Here is a 21,335-nt window from a genome sequence, read left to right on the forward strand (position 1 = left end):
ATCTGTTCCTTGGTGCTCCTGATGGACGCAACATGGGGATGACTGGACAATGGTTTTGGAATAAGATTCTTTTTTTTCTACAGATTTTATTTATTTATTCATGAAAGATACAGAGAGAGAAAGGCAGAGATGGAGGCAGAGGGTAGAAGAAGGCTCCAGGCAAGGAGCCTGATGTGGGACTCGATCCTGAGACCACTGGATCACGCCCAGAGCCAGGGGCAGGTGCTCAACCACTGAGCCACCCAGGCATCCCAAGATTCTTATGGGAGAAATCCAACTGTCTTTATTTTCTGCTTCAAATTTATCTTGCATGTAGTTGCATGGGAAGATGAGTTTTCAGAGTCTTTAGTGAAGCATTGCAGTATTGCAGTAGATCAGTCAACTTCTGAAAACTTGTTTTACTTATTCTTAAATTTTGAAAAAGTTTTTATTTTTCATGTAATTAATTTTGTCAGTTTTTTTCACTCCCGGCTTCTGGGTTTTGTGTAATGTTTAGCTCTTTTCTTCTAGATGATAAAAAACATTCTTTTTTGTTTTCTTTTAGTTCTTGGTACTTTATGTTTCATTCTGCATGTTAAAATCTTTGATACATTAGCCTTCACTTGCTGCCCTAGTCACATTTAAGTCCCCCTCTCCATTTCTCATCCTGTTAATCTTCAATAATTATAGTAGTAGCACTCAGCAGAAAGGGGTCGTTGACATAGATGCAAATGAGGACACTTAGACCATGTGGCAGGAATTAGGGTATATAGTGGTCATTTAGATAATCCAGAGCATGCCTATTGTATTTTTAAATTGCCACTCAAATTAATAACTAAGAAATTGTTGTAGAGGTCTTGAGGACTCCCAAAAATGTGTTAGAGACAGATGGGTCTCTAACTCAAACCCAAATTACTTAGTATAGCCTAGAATAACTGAGATCTGCTTATTTTTAAACCTCACTTTTGCCACTTTTCCCCAAGCATCCTGGTATGATACTGACTAAACGGTTTTGAAACATGGCACATATTTGGCTACTTCATAAAGAGAGAGAGAGAGAGGGAGAGAGAGAGAGGAGAAAAGACAAGACAATGAACATAAGTTGAATCATTTTCCAAAGAAGAGTTTATAAGTAGGTTTTTTTCCAGATGAGATTAGAATGGATTTCTGTAGAAACAGTTATTAAATATGGCCAGTTCCCCATGCTGGTCCGCCACAGTCTTTTAAACTCCATCCTTTACCTCAGATACATATACCAGAAGTAGTCCAAACAGGGAACACACACACACACACACACACACACACACACACACAAACTATAGCTTAGTGGTTTAGAGCATAGACTTTAGAAAGAGAATTCCTGAGTTCAAATATTGGCTCAGTTACCTATTAGTAGTGGATCTTCAGCAAATCATAACCTCTCTGTTCTCAGTATCTTTCTCTGTAACACAGGTATAAAATAGCAGCTACCTCACAAGGCTGTTGTGAAGACTAAATGCATTAATACATGGAAAGTAGGGATACCTGGGTGGCTCAGTGGTTGAGCATCTGCCTTCAGCTCATGTCGTGATCCCGGGGTTCTGGGATCAAGTCCCATATCAGGCTCTCCTCTGCCTATGTCTCTGCCTCGCTCTCTGCGTCTCTCATGAATAAATAAATAAAATCTTTTAAAGGAATACATGGGAAGTATTTAGAATAATAATGCCTGGCACCCTGGGCATGGAGCCTACTTAAAAAAATATAATACTATAATGTCTGACATATAGTAAGTGCAAATCTCCACTGCTTCAGCTCCAGACCTTCACTAGGGCAGGCACAGCACAAGCTCCCACTCCTTGCACCCACTCATTGTGAATCTATGGGGACCTCCAGAATGAATGATGCCCATCTCCTTGCTAAACCCAAAGGAAACTTTCTTTTCTCTTGCCCTCTCTGTAAGTTGGCCACTACTGACCACTCCCTTCTTGATTTACTCCTCTGCTCTTAAGTTCCTACATTCATTTATTCATTCATCAAATACTTATCCAGCACCTGTTAGACACTGTGTATATAATACTGAATCAAACAGATATGATCCTTGCGCTGGGGGCACTTACATTCTAATAAGGAAGTCAAAGAATAAACAATTATTCTAATAATTAATTGAATACACTGTGTTTTGTAAAAATGGGAGAATTTTTGAAAGCTCCTTGGAGACACCCCTCCCTCCTAAGCCATCAAAGAAATGAGAAAAGGGATCATTGAAAGGACACCAAGGAAGTGATGGGGTGGTTGAGAGCTGAAGCACAGATGGCATGGTCAGTCTTGGGTGGGAAAAGGGTCCTATCTGTCCTAGAGACCAGAGAGGAGATCCAGATAGTTGGATAGGGGACTAGATAGTTGCTAGGGGACTTTGGGGGCTCAGACTTTGAAAAGTCAGAAGAAAGCTTGGCATAGAGACAAGGAAATGGGGAGGCAGTGACTGTTCTGGCTGAGGAGAGACACTGGAATTTGTAGTGATTTCTGAGCCTTCTTAGACAGTTTTTGTCTAGCAGTTCTGTGGCTCAAAAGGGAGAAAACTCAAAGATGAATGGATTCAGACCTAGGTATTTACAAGTTGAAGACAACAATTAAAAAGCAGAGTAATTGGAAGTGATGGTGAGTGAGCTGGGAAGGAGGGATTCCAATTCAGACAGGAGATTACTGGTATTTAAAATGTCTGAAGCTCACTAGTTAGTTGTTTCTATTTAATCACCCCTTCCATTAAATGCGGAAAGGGCTAGTCTCTCAATAGGGCATGGAAGAATTTCTAAGGGCCATGGAAGCTACTGGGACTCAGAATCCTGAATGTTGTCATATTTTTTTTGTTTGTTTTATTGAAATTCAAGTTAGTTAACATATATGTTAATTCCAGGGTAGAATTTAGTGATTCAGCAGTTGCATATAATGTCCAGTGCTCCTTCCATCAAGTGCCCTCCTTAATGCCCATCACCCAGTTACCCCAACTCCTTACCCACCCTGAATGCTGTGAATTGAGATAGCCTTGGGATCTTCGAGTTGCCTATTGGCTTAATGGTCAAGGGGTTTTAAATTCCATTGCAAAGTATGATTTGCTATGGTGTGTAGGTAGCCAGTAACATGGTACCCAAGCCATTCCTGGGGCTTCTTTACAAGACCTGATAACAACTGGGAATAACTCACCAATTTGAATAATGGAGAGAGAAGACATGCAAATTAAAGAATGAGCTAAACTTCAGAATTGCTTCAAAACAATAATGTATTACATTAAATTACATTTGATGAGTTAGGATAAGCACTAATCAATCTTTTCAAGGAGAGATCTTAACCAATTTTACTTAATAGAGTCAAAATGTTCTCTACAATTAGCAACAGAGCATTATCGTGCACATCACAGTTTATCACTAAGCATCTGGAGATGTTGATTTGTGTCGGAATAATGAACATACAAGAGTACTCCAGTACCATTTAATCCTATAAGTTGTAACTGGGTTAAAACATTCCTTCTGAAGTCTTGCTTATATAATTAATAGTATAATACTCTATCAATAACTACTTTACCCCCAGCATGTCTTGGGAACTAGGGTCACAGAGAGATGCTCTTCCCTAACGGCCTGCCCTCCACAAGTCAGTGGTCTGGACACAGTTGATTCCACTTTCCTCTGTTCATCCAAACACATTGCTGCCATCAGTTCCTTTTGTCACCACTCTTGCTCCCAGTCTGTCCCTCCTTTCTGCCTTTATCTCTGCAGCTACTCTTGCCAGTGCTCTCAATGCCCTTGCTTTTTTGCCTTTCCCTTTCACTGGGAGCTGGGATCAATATTGATCAATGCACTCTGCTTCCAGAGGAGGGCCTTTTTCTCAATCTGTATGCTCTCCATGGTCAATCACAGTCTCTCTCCTGGCTTTACTGCCTGGCCATGGTCTGGTGACTCTCTTATTTACTTCTCTAGTCCAGAGGTCTCTTTGGGGTCCCATCTCCACTAACACATTTCATGGGTACCTCCTAATTCCTCAAGGAAGACTAAACCCACCATCCTCCCAGGTGCTCAAACTGGGGACCTGGGCAACATGGGAGGCCTGGAGAAGTTAATTAACTTGTCCAAGATCACACAGCTTATAAGTGGAAGAGTCTGAGGCTGCAGGACTTTCTCTTTCTACTGATCCACATCTTAGTCTCTCTTATATTTAGGAGTAAGGACTATTTATCTACTCATCGTCAGATCTCTAGTCATACATAGCACAGTGCTTAGCACACTGTAAAATTCAGTAAATTTTTATTAAAACAATAAATGCAAGTATCTTAGAACACTCTCTTCCACTTCCTCATTATGTATGTAAGGAAATGAAAACCAGAGGGGTTAGAGCATTTTCTCAAGGGTGTGGGGTGCCTCACTCTTATCTCTTTTATACACATCACCAACTGACGAGGAATTCGATTGCTTTCTCTTCTTCCTCTTCCATAATCAAAAGCTAATGGGAAGAGAAGTAAGAAGATATGAGGAGAAAATCTAAAATAAAATAAAATTATAAGGAAGCATGCTGAGGGAATGCTCAGGGTCAGAAGGTAGCAGGTTTAGGAAAACTGACTTCACATGTACTCATCTCACTCCTGGGCAGGGATAGATGACAATACTGCCTGACTCTGTATGTGTTTGTGTGCATGCATACATATGTGCCAGTACTTTGGTGTTTGGGTGCATATTGCCTAGCACTACTCAAGCTGTTGCTTGCTCTGCCAATGGGAATAACCAGGAGATTGGAGGTGACATGAGTGAGCAATAACCCTATGTTATACATGAGGGTATGTGAGTAAAGGCTTGATACTTAGATGTGCTCTTTGGCTTTGCACAACCTGCCTTCCTATCTTCCCAAGCACCTTTGCACACTTGTGTTAAGATATGTCGCAATGACCCAGCAATTGCACTGTTGGGGATTTACCCCAAAGATACAGATGCAATGAAACGCCGGGACACCTGCACCCCGATGTTTCTAGCAGCAATGGCCACAATAGCCAAACTGTGAAAGGAGCCTCGGTGTCCATCGAAAGATGAATGGATAAAGAAGATGTGGTCTATGTATACAATGGAATATTCCTCAGCCATTAGAAACGACAAATACCCACCATTTGCTTCAACGTGGATGGAACTGGAGGGTATTATGCTGAGTGAAGTAAGTCAATTGGAGAAGGACAAACATTATATGTTCTCATTCATTTGGGGAATATAAATAATAGAAAGGGAATATAAGGGAAGGGAGAAGAAATGTGTGGGAAATATCAGAAAGGGAGACAGAACATGAGAGACTCCTAACTCTGGGAAACAAACTAGGGGTGGTGGAAGGGGAGGAGGGCGGGGATGGGGGTGAGTGGGTGATGGGCACTGAGGGGGGCACTTGGAGGGATGAGCACTGGGTGTTATTCTGTATGTTGGTAAATTGAACACCAATAAAAAATAAATTCATTAAAAAAATGGATTAAGGCTCCACTATCCAAAACTAATAAAAAATTAAGTAAAAAAAAAAAAAAAAGATATGTGGCAATGAGATCATTAGGCCCAGCTGGAAGTGCTGTATTTTGTCTCAAGAGGCATACATGGCTTTGGTCAGCAAAATTCCCTGCACATCATCCATTTTGGGGTGTTGAATTTGGCCTTTCTGCTCTGTGGCCACTAGGAGATGGTATTCTAAGATAAAAATAACAAAGAGAGGGCAAAATATTTTATTTTAGTTGATGTAGGTTGTCTCACTAGAGATGTTCAGAAATGTACAAGCTTGTCTGATTTGGGGTGGTTCTAGCTGTCAGCTGGCTAGGAAGGAAATACCTCACTGGAAAGAGAGGATGGGGTATGATTTCACTTACAGTGCTGTTGATTCTAGCCGAGGCACTGTAATTTCTATTTTATTACATCATAACAAAGCAGAGTGGGAGCACACTCTGAAACGGTTCATCGGAGACCTAAGAATAGGTCTCATTGTTATTTATTCATGAGAGACACACATGCAAAGACAGAGACACAGGCAGAGGGAGAAGCAGGCTCCCTGCAAGGAGCCCAATGTGGGACTCGAACCCGGGAATCCAGGATCACACCCTGAGCCAAAGGCGGGTGCTCAACTGCTGAGCCATGCAGGCATCCCAGAATCCCTCACAGTTTTACCATGGTTTTCTACTGTTGAAAATCTCTATAAGTATTCTCTTGGTGGGGTGGAGGGAGGGGGGACAGGAAATTTCGTCCTGTTCCTAAAGATGAACTACATTTCCTGTACAATTCAATTACTGAATCATACCACTGAGGTGATGTTCATTCTCTTTATTCATTCTTGAGTTTTAAAACCATTACTAATAATTAGAGAAGAGAGTAAATTTCCATTTACAGATATTCAAAATTAGCAAACTATTTCCAGTAACAACAAAACTCTGCACTTATTAAACAAAAATTTTATACCTTGCAGTTCCCATTTTTTAAAATTTCACCGTTTTAAATTTTGAATACAAACAAAAACTCCAAGGAGTCACAAAGCATGATAGAATTGAAGAAATTCAAAATTTGCTTCTTCATTCTTATAATAACTATGCTATCAGTGTTTGTTCTGAATCTACTACTGTTTAAACACAGGGATGTTCATACACAACAGGGACGCAAATTGTACCTGAAGGGAGCCTGAAGGATCCTGAGCTGTAATGAGCTTACCCTGAGGAAGCAGGCCTAGTTGCATCTGTGTGTCAGTTACAGAAGCTGTCTCTGTGCTTGGGTGTTCTCTGAATTAACTTCCATACAGATGTAAACAGACATGAAACCAAACAGCAAAAAAAAATTTACAATCTAAAATTGCCAAATGTGGGGGATATAGACAGCTTTTTTTACACAATTAGAAGGCGCTAATTTGAAGTTATATATGTATGATTAAAACGTGGTAGTGACCAAGCAATTGCTTAGAATTTAGGGTCAAGAAGGCACCTGAGTAACTGTTAGTTATGCATCCAACTCTTGATTTTGGCTCAGGCCATGCTCTTAGGGTTGTAGGATGGAGTCCTACGGTGGTCTCTGTACTGGGCATGGAACCTACTTGGTATTCTCTCTCCTCTCTCTTTGCACCCTCATCTAAAAAATGTAGATAAAAATAAATAGAATTTAGGGCTAATAGAAGATCCTTCTCCTTCACCACAGAGTATTTTTTATCACTGACATTGTTTAGAGCTGCTAGAGGTGGGTGATAATAAAAAGCAGTCAGAATTGTATTTGGGCTTAATTTAACCTCTTATTGCCTTCCCCTCGGGTGAAGCAGGAGCACCTACTGCCCTTAGCTTTGGAATGCGACTAGTTGGGACTCAAAGTTGGGAATTTGTAATCTGAAATGTGCCTACCTTCTTGTAGTTATTCATCTATGCATTCATTTGCTTGTTACCAAGTACTTGCAGAACACTTGTTATGTACCATGCATTGCATTGCATACTGGGAGTGAGATGTTGAATAAGACATGGAACCAAATGGTAAAGAATTTACATTCCGGTGGGAGAAATAGACAAGTAAATCAACAAATATGAAGCAACAGGGCTTCAGCAGGATAAGTATGGGAAACCAGTGAAAAGGGCACGTAGCTTGGTAACGTTGGCCTCTAGAGGGCACAACGTTGCAGAAAAGACTATCTCCAAGTCTGACAACCATGCCTGGGCTGACTTTGTTGGTGCTGCGCTCCTCTGTCTGTGTTTTCTGCTTTTACCAGGATATAACTCAGGCTCCAGAATGGACACCCCTTCTGTTTCTGAAATTAAGCACTATGACTCCTTATCAGTGTTTGGTCTTCTGGCCTCTCCCTCCGTGCCTTTCCCTTTCCTTCCTCACCACCAGGGATGGCACTTGGGACATGTTTTCACAGAGTAGACTGCATCAGAACTGCCCTCAGAGTGTCCCTTTCATGGTAATCAGGTGGAACCCCACAAACTAGCACAGCTAGTTTGAATGGCCAAGACAGATGTTGGAGATTCCATATTATCAAAATAGATAGAAACTAATATTTTCATATTTATGCCCAAGGTATATTACAGACTAAAAAACAAGGATGAACTTTCCAGAATGATGGAGACCTAAAGAATCCTTGCAGTATTCAAGTCTTATATTTTACTTTGTTGAATAAGCCTCTTTATTTCTTACTTTGGAAAGAATGGTTGAGAAAATAAGCATTAGACATGATCCTTCTAAAAAAATAAAGCTAGTACATAGTAATCACAGGTTCAGTGGTACCATAATTGTGTACTTTACAAAATGCTTTCAGAGATACTCTGGCTGGGCTGAAGGACTTTCTATGTATGTCTTGCTCAGAGTTCTGTGAAATGTATTGAGCTTCCTTCCATCTTTTGCCTATAGATTTCATTAAATCTCTCATTCTGAGCCACAGTGAAGTGGTTTTTCCAATCCCCCACAGTTCCTAGAAAAGGAAAAAATCGAGATGCAGGTGTCACTCTGACGGAAAGTTTCTGTGGCCATAAAACACTCCTGCCTTGTTCCACTTCCCCTTGAATGCATACCCATCCACTGCAGCTCTCAGTTCTGAGAAGGGCCCTGGGGTGCTCTGTGCAGGGGGTGGGCTCCTAGCTCAAGGATACTATTGATGCCAAGGCACAAAGGCGCTGGTGCCTTGACCTCACCTGTGGTATATTCACATAATAGACCACTGCACAGAAATGAAAAGGAACTACTGTTATAGCCCCATGGAGGAATATCAAAATGTTACATTGAGTGACAGACACAAGGCACAAGAAGGTACATACTGTATGATTTCATTTATATGAAGTCAAAGAACAGGCTAAATCAATCTGTAGTGATAGAAATCATAATGGTGGTTGTATCTGAGGGTGAAGATAGACTGGAAAGGGCCATGAGATGGAACTTTTGAAAGATGAGAATGTTTTTTTTTCTCAAAAAAATATTAGCTGGGGCAATTAGAATTCCTCTTTTGGGAATTGGAAACTAAGAAATATTAAAAGAAGGAGGTAGTGCTCAACGGTAGTTATAGTTGGAAGTCATGATGTAGAGCATGTCTGGGCCATGATCAAGACCAAGCTGAGAGCAGAAGCTGAGTCAACAGAAGATAGAAAGTAGGAAAAAGGTGTAATCGGTAGAGAGATGGGAAGCTGATCAATGGAGGAAGGACTCGTGGCAGACATGTGGAGGGCAGCTGAGTCCTTTAAGTGGTGGGGACTTTGGGCAAAGAGCTGTACCCTCCTACTGCTGAGGTCCTGACCCTGAGATTCAGGGATCCCCATGAGGTCTGGACCAACAGTGGCTCCTGCTTTTAACTACCTGTGAGACCACATTTCCCTTACACCTGTACATGACTCCTTCTAAAAAGCCCCTTGTGTTGGGAGCCACCCAGGATCAAATCCCCATCTTATTAGTGGTAAATTTTTCCTAATAAGCCAAATATTTTTTCTTGAAATTAATAAAACCTAACATCTCCTTGCTAAGAAGCAGACAGCATATTACTAGACAAACTGAATGTTTCATTTATACTTGTATTTATACAGTATTGGAGGCCACACAAACCTTTTCTCATGAAGGGGGAAATGGACTGGTCCAGGATAGATTTAGGAACCGTGGAACGATTCACCATGGGATTTTCTTTCATTTTCTCAAATGATGTCTCCTGAACAATTTTATCCAGCACTGTTTCATCCAAGTTCTTTCCCATGAACTGCATGACTTTCTGAATTTCATGCTTTGGGTCCTGTGGTGATAATAACATCACATTGGAGTGGAAGGAGGTATCAGGATGGCACTTAAATTCTTCAGGATGTCCCTCCCAGAAGCACAGCCCTGAGACAGCCTGGAGCAGTCCTTCTGAAGGGCTTTTACTCACCTGTTTTATGTCCTCATAGAAGAGGAAGAGAATCTGGTATCTGTCTTTTATCTCCCACCATCCCTTCACATGGTCATACCAGGAACCCCAGCCCACTGTAACAGACACAGGAAACAGAACAGTCTGCAAAAGGATCATTCAAAGCCTCAGATATGTCCTGAGTCCACATGTGTTTAAGTTGGAGGGAGACGTGGTATGGTACAGCCTCAGGGTAATTTATCCCAACATGCTACCTAACGTGGCTTCCTATTTATTGTGTATAATCATATATGCCCTGATATCAGCACAAGGATACCCTTTGGAAGGAGGGTGACTCTACAGGTCAAGTGACCTAGCATAAAGGCTTTCAGATTGGGTGAGAGATATTTGCTGGGACTGGGGGTATTCATTCTGAGCTCAGCCACTCTGCGCCTCCAAGTCCCAGTCTGAGGTAGGACATGCCTAAGGAGGAACATAAGCTTCTCAGGACTCAAAATGCTATGCTTGATTCCTAGACTGACCCTACATGGAGTGGGCATGCAAAGATGTGAAGGATTATTCTTTACCTTTTCCACTGATGAAGGTTTCAAAATATTCTTCCCAGGTACCAGGGTCAGGAAGCATTTGATTCATCCTTTGGAAATGGTAGTAGGAAACCATGCAGTCTTTGGCATTTCGAGCTACATAAAGGAACTTTGGGTTAAGAAGAGAGGTGAGTAAAAGATGGTATGAAAAGTGAATTTTCACAGAATTCACTCAGGTGAATTTCATGCTTTGCACACTTGGTTCAGTTCTCCTGTGCTGGCAGTTCAATTTGGCTGGTGACCTCTTCCTCCTCTGGCTGTTCTTGCTTCTCTGCTGATTCCACTTGACCTATGACCTCGTCTTCCTCTGGCTGTCCCTGTTTCTCTGCTGATTCTCCTCTTTATTCCAAACTCAGTCCTGGTAAGTAGCCTGACTCCTGATTGCCCTTTTAGTTGTCAGGGTCCAATCCTTCTCTAGCAACTATGAACTACCATGAGACAGAAACTTCCACGTGCTTGCTGATGATCCTCCTAATACCTTCATCTCCATGTCCTGGAAAATCGGAATGGCTTCATGTTCTTATTTTTCTCCTGTTCTCATCAGCTTTATTATTTTCATCTCAAATCACTCAACTCCTGCTCTACAAAGCATCCTGTTTCATTTTGACTACAACTTGTATCTTTCTACCCTCCCACTTTAACCTAATTTGACCTTTGATCTCATTGTGACTGCTACGTACTCCACTCAAATTCTGATGCATCAATCCCAAGCTGGCCTTGTTGACTGGCCAGCCACCTCAGATCTATAACTAGTCATTTCATAGTGATGCTGTTTTTTTTTTTTTTAACCCTAAAACTGGCAATGATTTTGCACACTAGGCAACCTATGGCAACGTCTGGAGGTATTTTTGGTTGTCACAACTGGGGGTGGTAGTTCTACTGGCATCTAATGAGTGGAGACCAGGGATGCTGCTCAACATTCTATAATACTCAGGCGAGCCCCTCACCCCAACTCCCTCAAAAGAATTTTCTGGCCTAAAATGTCAATAGTGACATTTTCTGCATTCTGATACTCTGACATCCTGGGGCCTTGCTGACCTTAGAGGGATTGCTTTTGCCAGGTTTAGCCGGTTACTACAGATAGTGACAACTCACTATCAAGCTCATTTTTTGCATGTAAGGCAACCAGTCCGGAGCCTTTATCTCCCTTATTGGGCTTTCATGCTTTGGGTCACAATCCTTCTGCTCTAATCACCCCAGGGCCAGGACCATATAACCAGGGGCAGTCCCTATGCCCCAGCATCTCCAGAAATCACCCAAAGTACCCAATCCTAAGCCTGATTACCTGTCTCACCCATTCCTTCCATCAAAAACTACAATAAAGACTCTTGCCCACATTTTACCCTTGCTCCCTCTGCCTCCTGATGGACCCTGGTGCTTTTCAGGTGTGAGGCTTCATTACTGCTTGATATTCATTTTATCAATCTTCCTCTCGTATTTCTCACCTCAAACCACAAGTCTCTCTCCTCAAAACTTCTTCCCATTTCCCCCTGCAAGTTCACCAATTCTCTCTTCTGCTATGTCTATTCTGCATTTTACCTGTTGTTGAATTTGTGTTAATGTATTACTATTTTTTTTGTTAGTTTTTAAATCCAGAAATGGAAAGGACTAGAAAGAAAAGAACTAAGAAACCAATGTGAAATAGCCACAGGTGATCAATAACACTTTCTGTGAAGGATGCATGACAGTAAGTGGCAACAAAAATTATTTTCATGGCAATCTCACATCCCACAAACACTGAGAGGAAATTTGATCGTCAGGGCTTGGGTTCTACTACCAGTTTTGTGCTGCTGGTTCGGGTGCTAGGAACACGATCTTAATCTCTAAGACTGGTGCTTTGTATCTTTGTAAAGCAGAGATGGTGGTGATGAAGCTGAAGTCCACAAATGCAGAGACAGAGGGAGGAAGTCAGTTCTGCAGGTGCAGACTGGGAGATGGGGTCCTACTGCACAGGAGACCAAGAAGCAAGTGTGTAGATGACGTGGGACAGGGCTCCTCCTCCCTCACCCACAGCAGGGTCTCTGTCTCCATGGCCACCCTGCCACTCATGAAGCTCTCTAACCAGCCCTGGTGCCCTGGCCCCCTTGGGGCCTTGGTGGTCCGTCTGAGGCTCGGCGGCCCCTCCATGCCTGTGGCACTGTGCCCTCCCCAGTCCCTGAGGGAGAGTCACCCCAGGTGCTGGCAAACCAGAGACCTATGGTTGAATTTTTGTAGCCAATGTTTATATATTGTTTCAGTTACAGAAATCCTATTTATTTATTTACTTTAGTAAAAAAATTCTATCTTAAAAATAGTATCTTATTTCTTTTATGTTTGATTCAATCTTTCATTTACTCACACAACTTCAACATTCTTACATTTCTATATCTGAAGTCTTCGAGGTCTACCCCTGCTGTTTGAGCTTTTTGCAGACTTTCTCTTGCTGGCTTGTTCCTTTCCTTATTTTGTAATGTGAGGTGGTGAGCTCAAGCAGGCCATTGTGGCCCATGCTGGAGCTACGTCCCCCAGTGTGTTTCTGCAGGTCATCCTGGGGAGGCTGGCAATGGGAACCACCTTATGCTAGTTTCTCAGCATGGGGCTTCTTGGACAATGCAAGAATTATAACATTGAACCTCCTTCCTTGAGACAGGAGGACTATGGCCACACATTTTCAGAGCAGCTGAGAGCCCAGGTGAAGACAGAGAGGTTTCCTCGGGTCTGCCTTGGCCCCCTCCATCCACCCATTGAGGATGAGGCCCTTCAACTGTCCCAGCTTTGGTTCCTCACTTTTCTGATACCTTCTGCTCTGGGCTTTGACCCAGTGCAGCTGATGTAGGAATGAGTTAGGGGCAGATGCGGCTAGGCAGGGAAAGATAAGGGAAAGGCCCAAAGTCAGGCTCCCATAGATCTGTGGGTTCCCATAAATGCCAAGGCCATTGAGAGGCCCCAGAGTCAGTCTCCCACCCATCCCAAGGAAACAGAGATACAGCAGCAAAAACAGGAAAAAAGATAAACCTGGCTCCCCAGCTCCAAAATGTTAGGGAGTGTCCCCCTTTGATAGTTACTAAGTAATCACAGAAACTCCCCAGACCACAAAGAAATAAATCATTAAGGTGTTATCAATATCCCTCCTCAAACCAAGACAGCACAAGAATCTCAAGGCCATGGGCTCCCAGGCTAGGTTCTCAATAAAAGCTCCCACTACAAGCCCTTGGTGGCAACCCTGTCAGGACCCCGCTCGCTTCTGAGAGCTTGCTCTGTATCTCTGCTTAATAGACGTCTATCGCTTTGCTCATTCTCCTGTGTCCTTGAGATTCATTCTTTGACTCCATGAGGCCCAAGCCATGAATCCCACGCTGCTGGCTTCTTCAGGTCGTCAAATACCTGCAGCACAGCTCCAGGCTCAGTGACCTCTCCTTTTCATTGAGGAGCTTAGAGATTTCCTTTCCTCTCTCTGGATCTCAGTGACACATTTACAAGGAAACTTGTCATGTGTTATGTGTTATTGCAAGGTGTTTCGTACAGAAGCTCTCAGGGTACTTAGCTGGCTATAATCCAGAAGTGGAGATTCTTGTTCCCTGAGACAACTGGGCTGAAAGGACTCCCGTGATTGCTACTGTTCCCTAGAAATACACCCATGTTAGTCCTTTGTCCCCTTCATTCCCACTTTGGAGAAAACTTTCTTACCAGTGTTGGCTGACACCTCAGTTTCTTCCCTCACCTCCATTCACTCTACAGCCACTCACTTGCTGTCATTCAGCATCTGAATGTCCTCTTTGTGCCAGGAGCTGACTAGGCACTGGAGTGCAGAATAAATAAAGTCCCAGAATAAATACAGAGCCCAGATTTTATGAGAGGCCAGAGCCAAAGCTCCCTTTAAGAAACATTGCTCCACCCTTTTAAACAATATTTAGGGTTTTTTTTTTCTTTCTCCTCAGTTTTTCTTCTCTGCTCTGTTTCTTCTCTTAATTGCTCACACCCTTGCGTCACTCTGAACACTCAGTGTCTCCAGTTCATACCAAAAATTCAGTCTGGCTTTTGCCTTCATGTCTTGTTTGAAATCCTTCAGGTGAATATCCTGCTGAATATAGATAGAACTTTACATTTTATTTTCCTGCTTATCAACAGTTAATACATCAGAGATGGTGGAAGAGTAAATATAATGACACTGTTGTGAGTTAGGGACTGGATGGTTTGCTCCCAGGAGGCCCCAGTTTCCTGCCTGTCCCCAGGGAAGCTGTTGCTGTCTTACCTTGCAGTTGTTTTCCCAGAAAGATGGAGGCAACAGCTGAGTTGGAAGGTGAGTCCTTAGTATCCGTGGAGAGGGCATTGCGTTGGCCTTTTCCACCCCTTTAAGTAAATCAAGAGGAAACATCTGCATAGTACAAGCATTGCATGGGAAACTTATATTTTGGGCTCTGTCCAGAATGTCCTAACACCTCCCTTCCCTTTTTCTGATTATCTCTTGACTTTCCTTTTTGATTTCATAATGAGATTATTGAGATGACTACCACTTTTGTAGACTCCTACAGCTAGAGAACTGGAAGGGAGCTTCAATTAATATGCCACTTTAAGGATGAGGAGATGAAAGCTGAGAATGGACAAGCTAGGTCTTGTTGTGGCAGAGCCAAGGGGACCAGAGTGCAAGTCTTTCTTGCCTTCTAGATAGCGCCCATCCCTGCATGTCTGCAGTAGGCTGCCATGTACCTGACCTACGTGTTAGTCATTTGTTTCATCTCTAAAAACACATGTACTTCATGGCATGTGAGTCGTGATTTCCACTCTGTACTCTAAAACACTGACTGGGCACCCGCTCTGTGCAATCATTACATTAGACTGAGGTTAGGCGATGTGAGATAATAGAAAATTTATATTTGTTTCTGCCCCTGCTTCTTGGCAGAGAGTTCCTGAAACCCCTGTTGTTTGGGTATAGGGGTGTCCTGTTCTTTATTTTTTTTTGAAGATTTATTTACTTATTTGAGAGAGAGTAAGAGACTGTGCACATGCATCATCAGGGAGAGGAGTGGATGGTGAGAGAGAGAGAGAGAGAGAATTCCAAGCAGACTCCCTGCTCAGCACAGACCTGATGCAGGGTTCAAGCTGACGACCTGAGATCATGACCCCAGCTGAAATCTGGTCAGCCACTCAACTGACTGAACCATCCAGGTGCCCCAGGTGTGTCCTATTCTAATGAAGTGACTCCAGGGGGGAGGTTCCTGGATGGGGGCTGGTCACCAGCAAAACCAACCATGATTAGAAGCTTGGAATTTTCTCCAAATTGGGGAGAAGGGCTGAAAATGAAATAAATGATAGATCATGCCTGTGTGATGAAGCTCCATTAAATCCCCAAAGTCCAGGGTTTGAGAGCTCCTGGGTTGATGAACATGAGATTGGGGAGGATGGTGCCTGAAGAAGGCATAGAAGCTTTGAGTCCTCTCCCTATGGTTTGTCTGAGGTGTCTCTTCCATCTAGCCAAAGAGAGGGTTGTGGGAACACCTGATTAGTAGTCAAGTTGGACAGAAGTTGTGGGTAACCTGGGAATCTACTACTTGCAGTTGGCACCTAAAGTGCAGGGAGAGCAGTTTCGTGAGCCCTTCACCTGTGAGATCTGATACCATCTGCAGGTAGGTAGTGTCAGATTTGAGTTGAATTGTAGGACACATGGCTGGTGTCACAGACAGTCTGTTGTTGGTGTGAAGGACCCCCCAGCCGCGGTCAGACACATGTTGGATTTGGGGTCTGAGTCTAATACAGCAGAAAGGCAACAAAGTTAAAGAAGACATGCTCCTTTTCTCTAAGAAGCTTCCATTCTAGTGGAATCACAGGCTTATGCAAAGTGAACAGAGTTAGTTATGAGAAATGAATCAGCCCCAAGGATCTGGAGTACATTGATGTTGTCCAGGGACACACTGAATTTGGACCCTGATATGTAGTTGATGGGAAAAATGCCTCTATATGAAGGGTCAGAAAGGCTGCTGGAATGTAGGAGGGAAACAAACCTGGTAATAAAGAAGCATTTTATTGTAAATGTGTATCAACAAGTTAAGCTCTGAAGCAACCTTCTACACTGGCTTTCCACATCTCTTCATCCCTGAGTACTCCAGTGAGTGGTTGGTTTTCCAAAGATGGGCAAGGGGGGTAGAAAGAAAGGTGTGAAGGAGATGCCCCTGACAGACATCTTGAGAGTGCTGTTGTTATGTTTGACTTGTAAAAAGCTGGATACCAGGTAAGGTCACTTAGTCCAAACTGCCCTCTTGCTGATATAAATTGTCCACGTGGTCTGTATGAGCATTACGGCTTTGGTTATTATCCCCGGCTTTGGGAGGAGCAAGAATCTCTGCAGATCACAGTAAAGAGGAGGAAGACAAGGCCCTTCACCCTAGGAGGGAGTAGGTCTGGAACTGGTCTTGTTACCTACACTTGAAAATGTAAATGCTCCCTGGTGCTTTCAGATTGTTGCTGCTTTTGAGCAGCTCAGACCACGTGACTCTTGTTTGGAAACCTTCCATACTCAAGGTGGTTTTTCACATTTGCTCCCCAAGCTATGTGTTTAAGAGGCTGGATTCAAAGTGGAGTTGAAAGGATGTGCTTCATTCTGGTCATTTTTGATTTTGCTTATTTTATATGTTGGGAATCCCTAGTAGTTTTAAAAAATTGTAGTAAAATACATATAAAGTAAAATTTGCCATCTTAATCCTTTTAAAGAGTCCAGTTCAGTAGTGCTAAGTGCATTCATACTGTTGTGCAAGAAGCCTACAGAACTCTCCATGTTGCAAAATTGAAACTCCATTCCTGTTAAACACTAAGTCCCCATTCCACCCTCCCCCAGCCGCTGGCAGCCACTCTTCTTTCTGATTCTATGACTACTCTGGCTACCTCATAAAAGTGGAATCATACAGTATTCATCTTTTTTTGTGATTGGCTTATTCCACTTAGCATAATATCCTCAAGGTTTATTCATGTTGTAGCCAGTGTTAGAACTTCCTTCCTTTTTAAGGCTGAATAGTCTTTCATTGCATGTATGTATCACATTTTACTTATCTGTTCATCTGTCATGGACACTTTGGTTGATTCCATCCATGGCTGTTGTGAATAATGCTGTCATAAACACGAGTGTGCAAGTTATCTTTTCCAGTCTCTGTTTTTTAGTTCTTTTGGGCATATACCCAGAGGTGGAATTGTTGGATGACAGGGCCCCAACAATTTTTTTTTAAATAAAAAAATCCTGGTACTGAAAAGAAAAATTGGAAAACCACTGGTTTATTTATTTATTTATTTTTTAAAACCACTGGTTTATACTTAAAGTTTATATTCCTTAGCAAGACGTGTAAAACTGTCCTGTCTCTAGCTCCCTTCCTCATGTTCTGTCATGTCTCCTGCTCACATGTTCCCCTTCAGAGCTATCTACATTCATCCTGCTGCTCCAGGCCCCTTCCTTCTTGTCTATGTCTCTGGGCACCTGGTTGGTCCCATTTGTTCTTTAAGAGTCTCTCCAGACACTTCCACTGCTAGTAGTATGGTGGCCTGGACACTATGAAGACCTGTCCTGTTATAAAACACAGGCAAAATCTGATTGAAACACTACAAACAGCCTTTAAATGTATAGCCAGGCAAGAAACTAATGGGGCTTTCCAGAGGCCCAAGTGCAGAGGGAGTACAGGACAGAGAGGTGAGAAGGAAGAAGAGAGAGAGAGGTTGTGATGACCTGAGCATGTTTGCCCCTTAGTTCTGGGGCCCAATGACCTCTATGTGGGAAGGAGGCTGGTACGCTTAGGCTTTCCTCCTCCTACATGCAACTCTCCCAGCAGGCTTGACCCAGCTCCAGTTTCAAAGTTTGCTGCTGAAGAACCCCTATAGCAGACAGAAATTTTGTGGGTTTAGGGCTTTACATGGAGCATCCACAAATGTCTTTTTTCACAGGTTCAGGTAAATTATACATTTCTCTCTCTCTCTCTCTCTCTCTCTCTCTCTCACATCAGTACCTCAGAGGAGCTGGTTGGGTGGCCTTATTCCTTTGTCACTGACATGAGTGCTCAGCCTTAGGGTTGGGGTTGAGAAGCGCAGGAGAGAGTGTCCGTGAACACACCTCAAGCCACAGAGTTGATTCCTGAGCCTGACCCATGAAGGAAGGGGGCCAAGGGAGTCATTTTTGGCTCTCATCATCTGCGTGAGGAACTTGCAGTCTGGCAGGAGAGACACAGCAATAGCAGTAGCAGCTTGTAACTGCAGGTGTCACCTTCCCAGGCATTGGTCTTCAGGCCCATTCTTTACCCTGCCAATGGTGAAGTCCTATGAAGTCCTATGCTAACTCCACCCAACATACCCACTGCTTGTCATCATATGGTCTGCATTTGTCTCCTCCATTGGACCATGGATTATTGAGGGCAAGTGGAGGTGTAGAGTCTTATAAGTACAGCCTAGGGCCTGTAGTATAAATGCTTGTTGAGCTGAAAGGGTTATTCCTAGATCTCATCTATATATTCTTTCTTCCCAGCCCTGCTCTCATTAGGTCAGCCCTGCAATACCTTTGATGTCAAACAGCTCTCTAGCTGTAGGTGGTGGTAGTGTGGGGGGCAGGGGGAGTGGAAGGAGGCCTGGGAGGGAGATTCGCTATGTGGGACACAAACTTGCACTATATCCAGCAGTGTTCGTCCACTCCTGAATCCTCTGAGTGTGGTCAGTATACTTGACCAGCTCCCATCAGTCTATTTGGACAACCATCCTACCCTCCTAATGGTAAGTCCTTGCCTTTGATGGCAGGGATCATGTACTCTGAAATAAAACCACTGCCTGGATGGAAAGACTGTAAAGCCTTAACTGCTTGTCATCTCTTTGGACATGAGGCACTTTGATTTTTAAGAAACTATCTTGGTTTGTATATGATGTGCCATGCTCGGTTCTTGGTTATCGACTTTTCTTGAATTCTGCAGCTGCTGGCATTGCCTTGAGATAAGTTCTATCCTGTTTCTTATGATAACTTAGTGACTGGATACTTTGCTCCCCACTGTCAAGAATCCTCACTAGAAATCATGCTTAGGCTTTTTTTCCCCTCTCTTTAATCCCCCAAATTGTCAGAGGTAAGACAATGGTGGCAGGTGTGGGATGTAGAAGTGAGATCAAACACTGGGCTTGGATGCTTCAGGGAACACATGCTTTTGTGGGGCAAAGGATTTAGCCTAAGAGGTGGTCAGTAATACTTAACACTTAAATAAGATCTACTCTGTCCCAGGTACTGCTCTAACCTTTTTACACATATTGACTCTGCCAAAGTGGGATCACAGTTAAGCAGGCAGTGCTGTGGGGCTCTGACCCTGTGTGTGGGGTCAGAGCCCCACAGGTAGTTCAGAGCAGGGGTCAGACCAGGCATTAGATTGCTAAGCTAGTGGTCAACCAGACGGATAGGAACTAAGGACCAGAGGAGTCTGAGCAGCTGGGCAAGGCATTGGTAGATTTATCTGTCCACACTTTCTCCAAATTAAACTTCCACACTAGAGTTGTATTGCTTATAGTTTTGTGGCTCTAGCTAGGTGTGTTTCCATTTTTTTTTTATTGTGCTGAACTATGCAATGCTGAAACAGAAAAGTAGGCCTTCCTCCTATCTCTGTTCTGCAAAATGCATCCAGTAGCTGCCTGTTACCTGGAATGGCTTCTTTTGCCTTCTGATTGTCTTTTTTTTTTTTGGTGTGAAGAAAAAAATTTCTGGGTTGAGTATTACTCTAAAAAGTTTCCCTACAGAACAGAAATAGTTGGCTGCAAATGCACTATTTTTTCTAGTTATCTGGCACCTCCTTGACTCCACTGGGAATTTGTATGGGTAGAGTAAGGAAAGAAGAGAGTGTGAAGTGTTCCACATATAGCTTTCCACCCTCTCTGTATGTTCTACAGCAGCAATGGTCAGAGGGAGCATTGAAAAAGAAGATAAGGCAGATTCCTTTTTACTTGATGATTCATTTTTGGCAAACAAACTTAGGTAATTTGTAGAAAGAAACAAAGAGGAAGAAAGGAGGAGGAAACCCATGGTGATAGAAATGAGAGGGGAGGAAGAACAAAGAAACAAAACAGAGGAGAAAAGAAAACAGAGACAGGAGAGAGAGGAAGAGAAACGAAGAAGGACAGCCACAGGAGAGCCTACTGCCCTTCAGTAGGATAAATACACTGTGTACATCTAAGCAATGGGATCGCATTCAGCACTGGCAAGAAATGAGCTCTGAAGCTATGAAAAGACATGGAGGAAACTGAAGTGCACATTACTAAGTGAGAGAAGCCAGTCTGAAAAGTTCATGTACTGTATGATTCCAACTATATGACATTCTGGAAAAGGCAAACTGTAGAGACAGTAAACAGATCAGTGGTTGTCAGGGGCTGGGGAGAAGGGAGGGTGAAGAGGGGGCGCATAGAGGATTTTTAGGGCAGTGAAACTACTCTGTATGGTGGTACATTGTTGGATCCACGTTATTATACATTGGTCCAAACCCAAAGAACATACAACATCTAGAGCAAATCCTAATGTGAACTATGGACTTTGGGTGATTAAGACATGTCTGTGTAGGCTCATCAATTGTAGCAAATACAATCTGGGGGAGGAGTGAATATTGAACAATGGAGAAGGCTGTGCACGTGTGGGAAATCTCTGTGCCTCTATGTTGTTGTAAACCTAACACTGTTCTAAAAAATAAGATCTTAAAAGAAAGGAGCCAGGGCAGTACGCAGGGAGCTCTCACCAGAGGGCTGGGGTGGCCGAGCCCACTCAATGAAAGGATGGCGGTGTTGAATGATGGCTCTCTGACATTTCTCCACATCTCCATTGTGCTCAATCATGTCCACAATTTCCTGAATCCATGTAGTCCCTGGCACCCATGTGGAAAGGATGAGAAGGAGAAACCTGTTAGACAATCTGTCCTATGTGTTTGGGGGAGAAAAGGGGATGTGGAGACTAATGATGTTTGGTTCAACCTCCCCTCA

The 21,335-nt window shown here is 43.1% G+C and overlaps 1 protein-coding gene and 1 long non-coding RNA gene across 7 annotated transcripts in view; one reads left to right on the plus strand and one right to left on the minus strand.

The window, feature by feature from the left end:
- LOC144323906 (uncharacterized) overlaps positions 1-21,335 on the plus strand; it is a 137,906-nt gene that overhangs the window by 102,993 nt on the left and 13,578 nt on the right. For all 5 annotated transcript variants that reach the window (XR_013389255.1, XR_013389251.1, XR_013389254.1 and 2 more), the window contains one exon: positions 10,415-10,522. This is a non-coding gene — a long non-coding RNA (uncharacterized LOC144323906). The remainder of the gene's footprint in view (positions 1-10,414; positions 10,523-21,335) is intronic.
- Positions 6,270-21,335, minus strand: part of SULT1C2 (sulfotransferase family 1C member 2) — a 29,233-nt gene continuing 14,167 nt past the window's right edge. For both annotated transcript variants that reach the window (XM_077914870.1, XM_077914871.1), the window contains 6 exons: positions 21,095-21,220; positions 14,626-14,723; positions 10,377-10,503; positions 9,832-9,926; positions 9,519-9,699; positions 6,270-8,400 (listed from right to left, as the gene is read on the minus strand). In XM_077914870.1, the coding sequence (XP_077770996.1) occupies positions 8,291-8,400; positions 9,519-9,699; positions 9,832-9,926; positions 10,377-10,503; positions 14,626-14,723; positions 21,095-21,220 (737 nt within the window). In that variant the 3' untranslated portion in view covers positions 6,270-8,290. The remainder of the gene's footprint in view (positions 8,401-9,518; positions 9,700-9,831; positions 9,927-10,376; positions 10,504-14,625; positions 14,724-21,094; positions 21,221-21,335) is intronic.

The sequence above is a fragment of the Canis aureus genome, chromosome 11 (assembly GCF_053574225.1).
Source record: "Canis aureus isolate CA01 chromosome 11, VMU_Caureus_v.1.0, whole genome shotgun sequence".
NCBI lineage: Eukaryota > Metazoa > Chordata > Mammalia > Carnivora > Canidae > Canis > Canis aureus.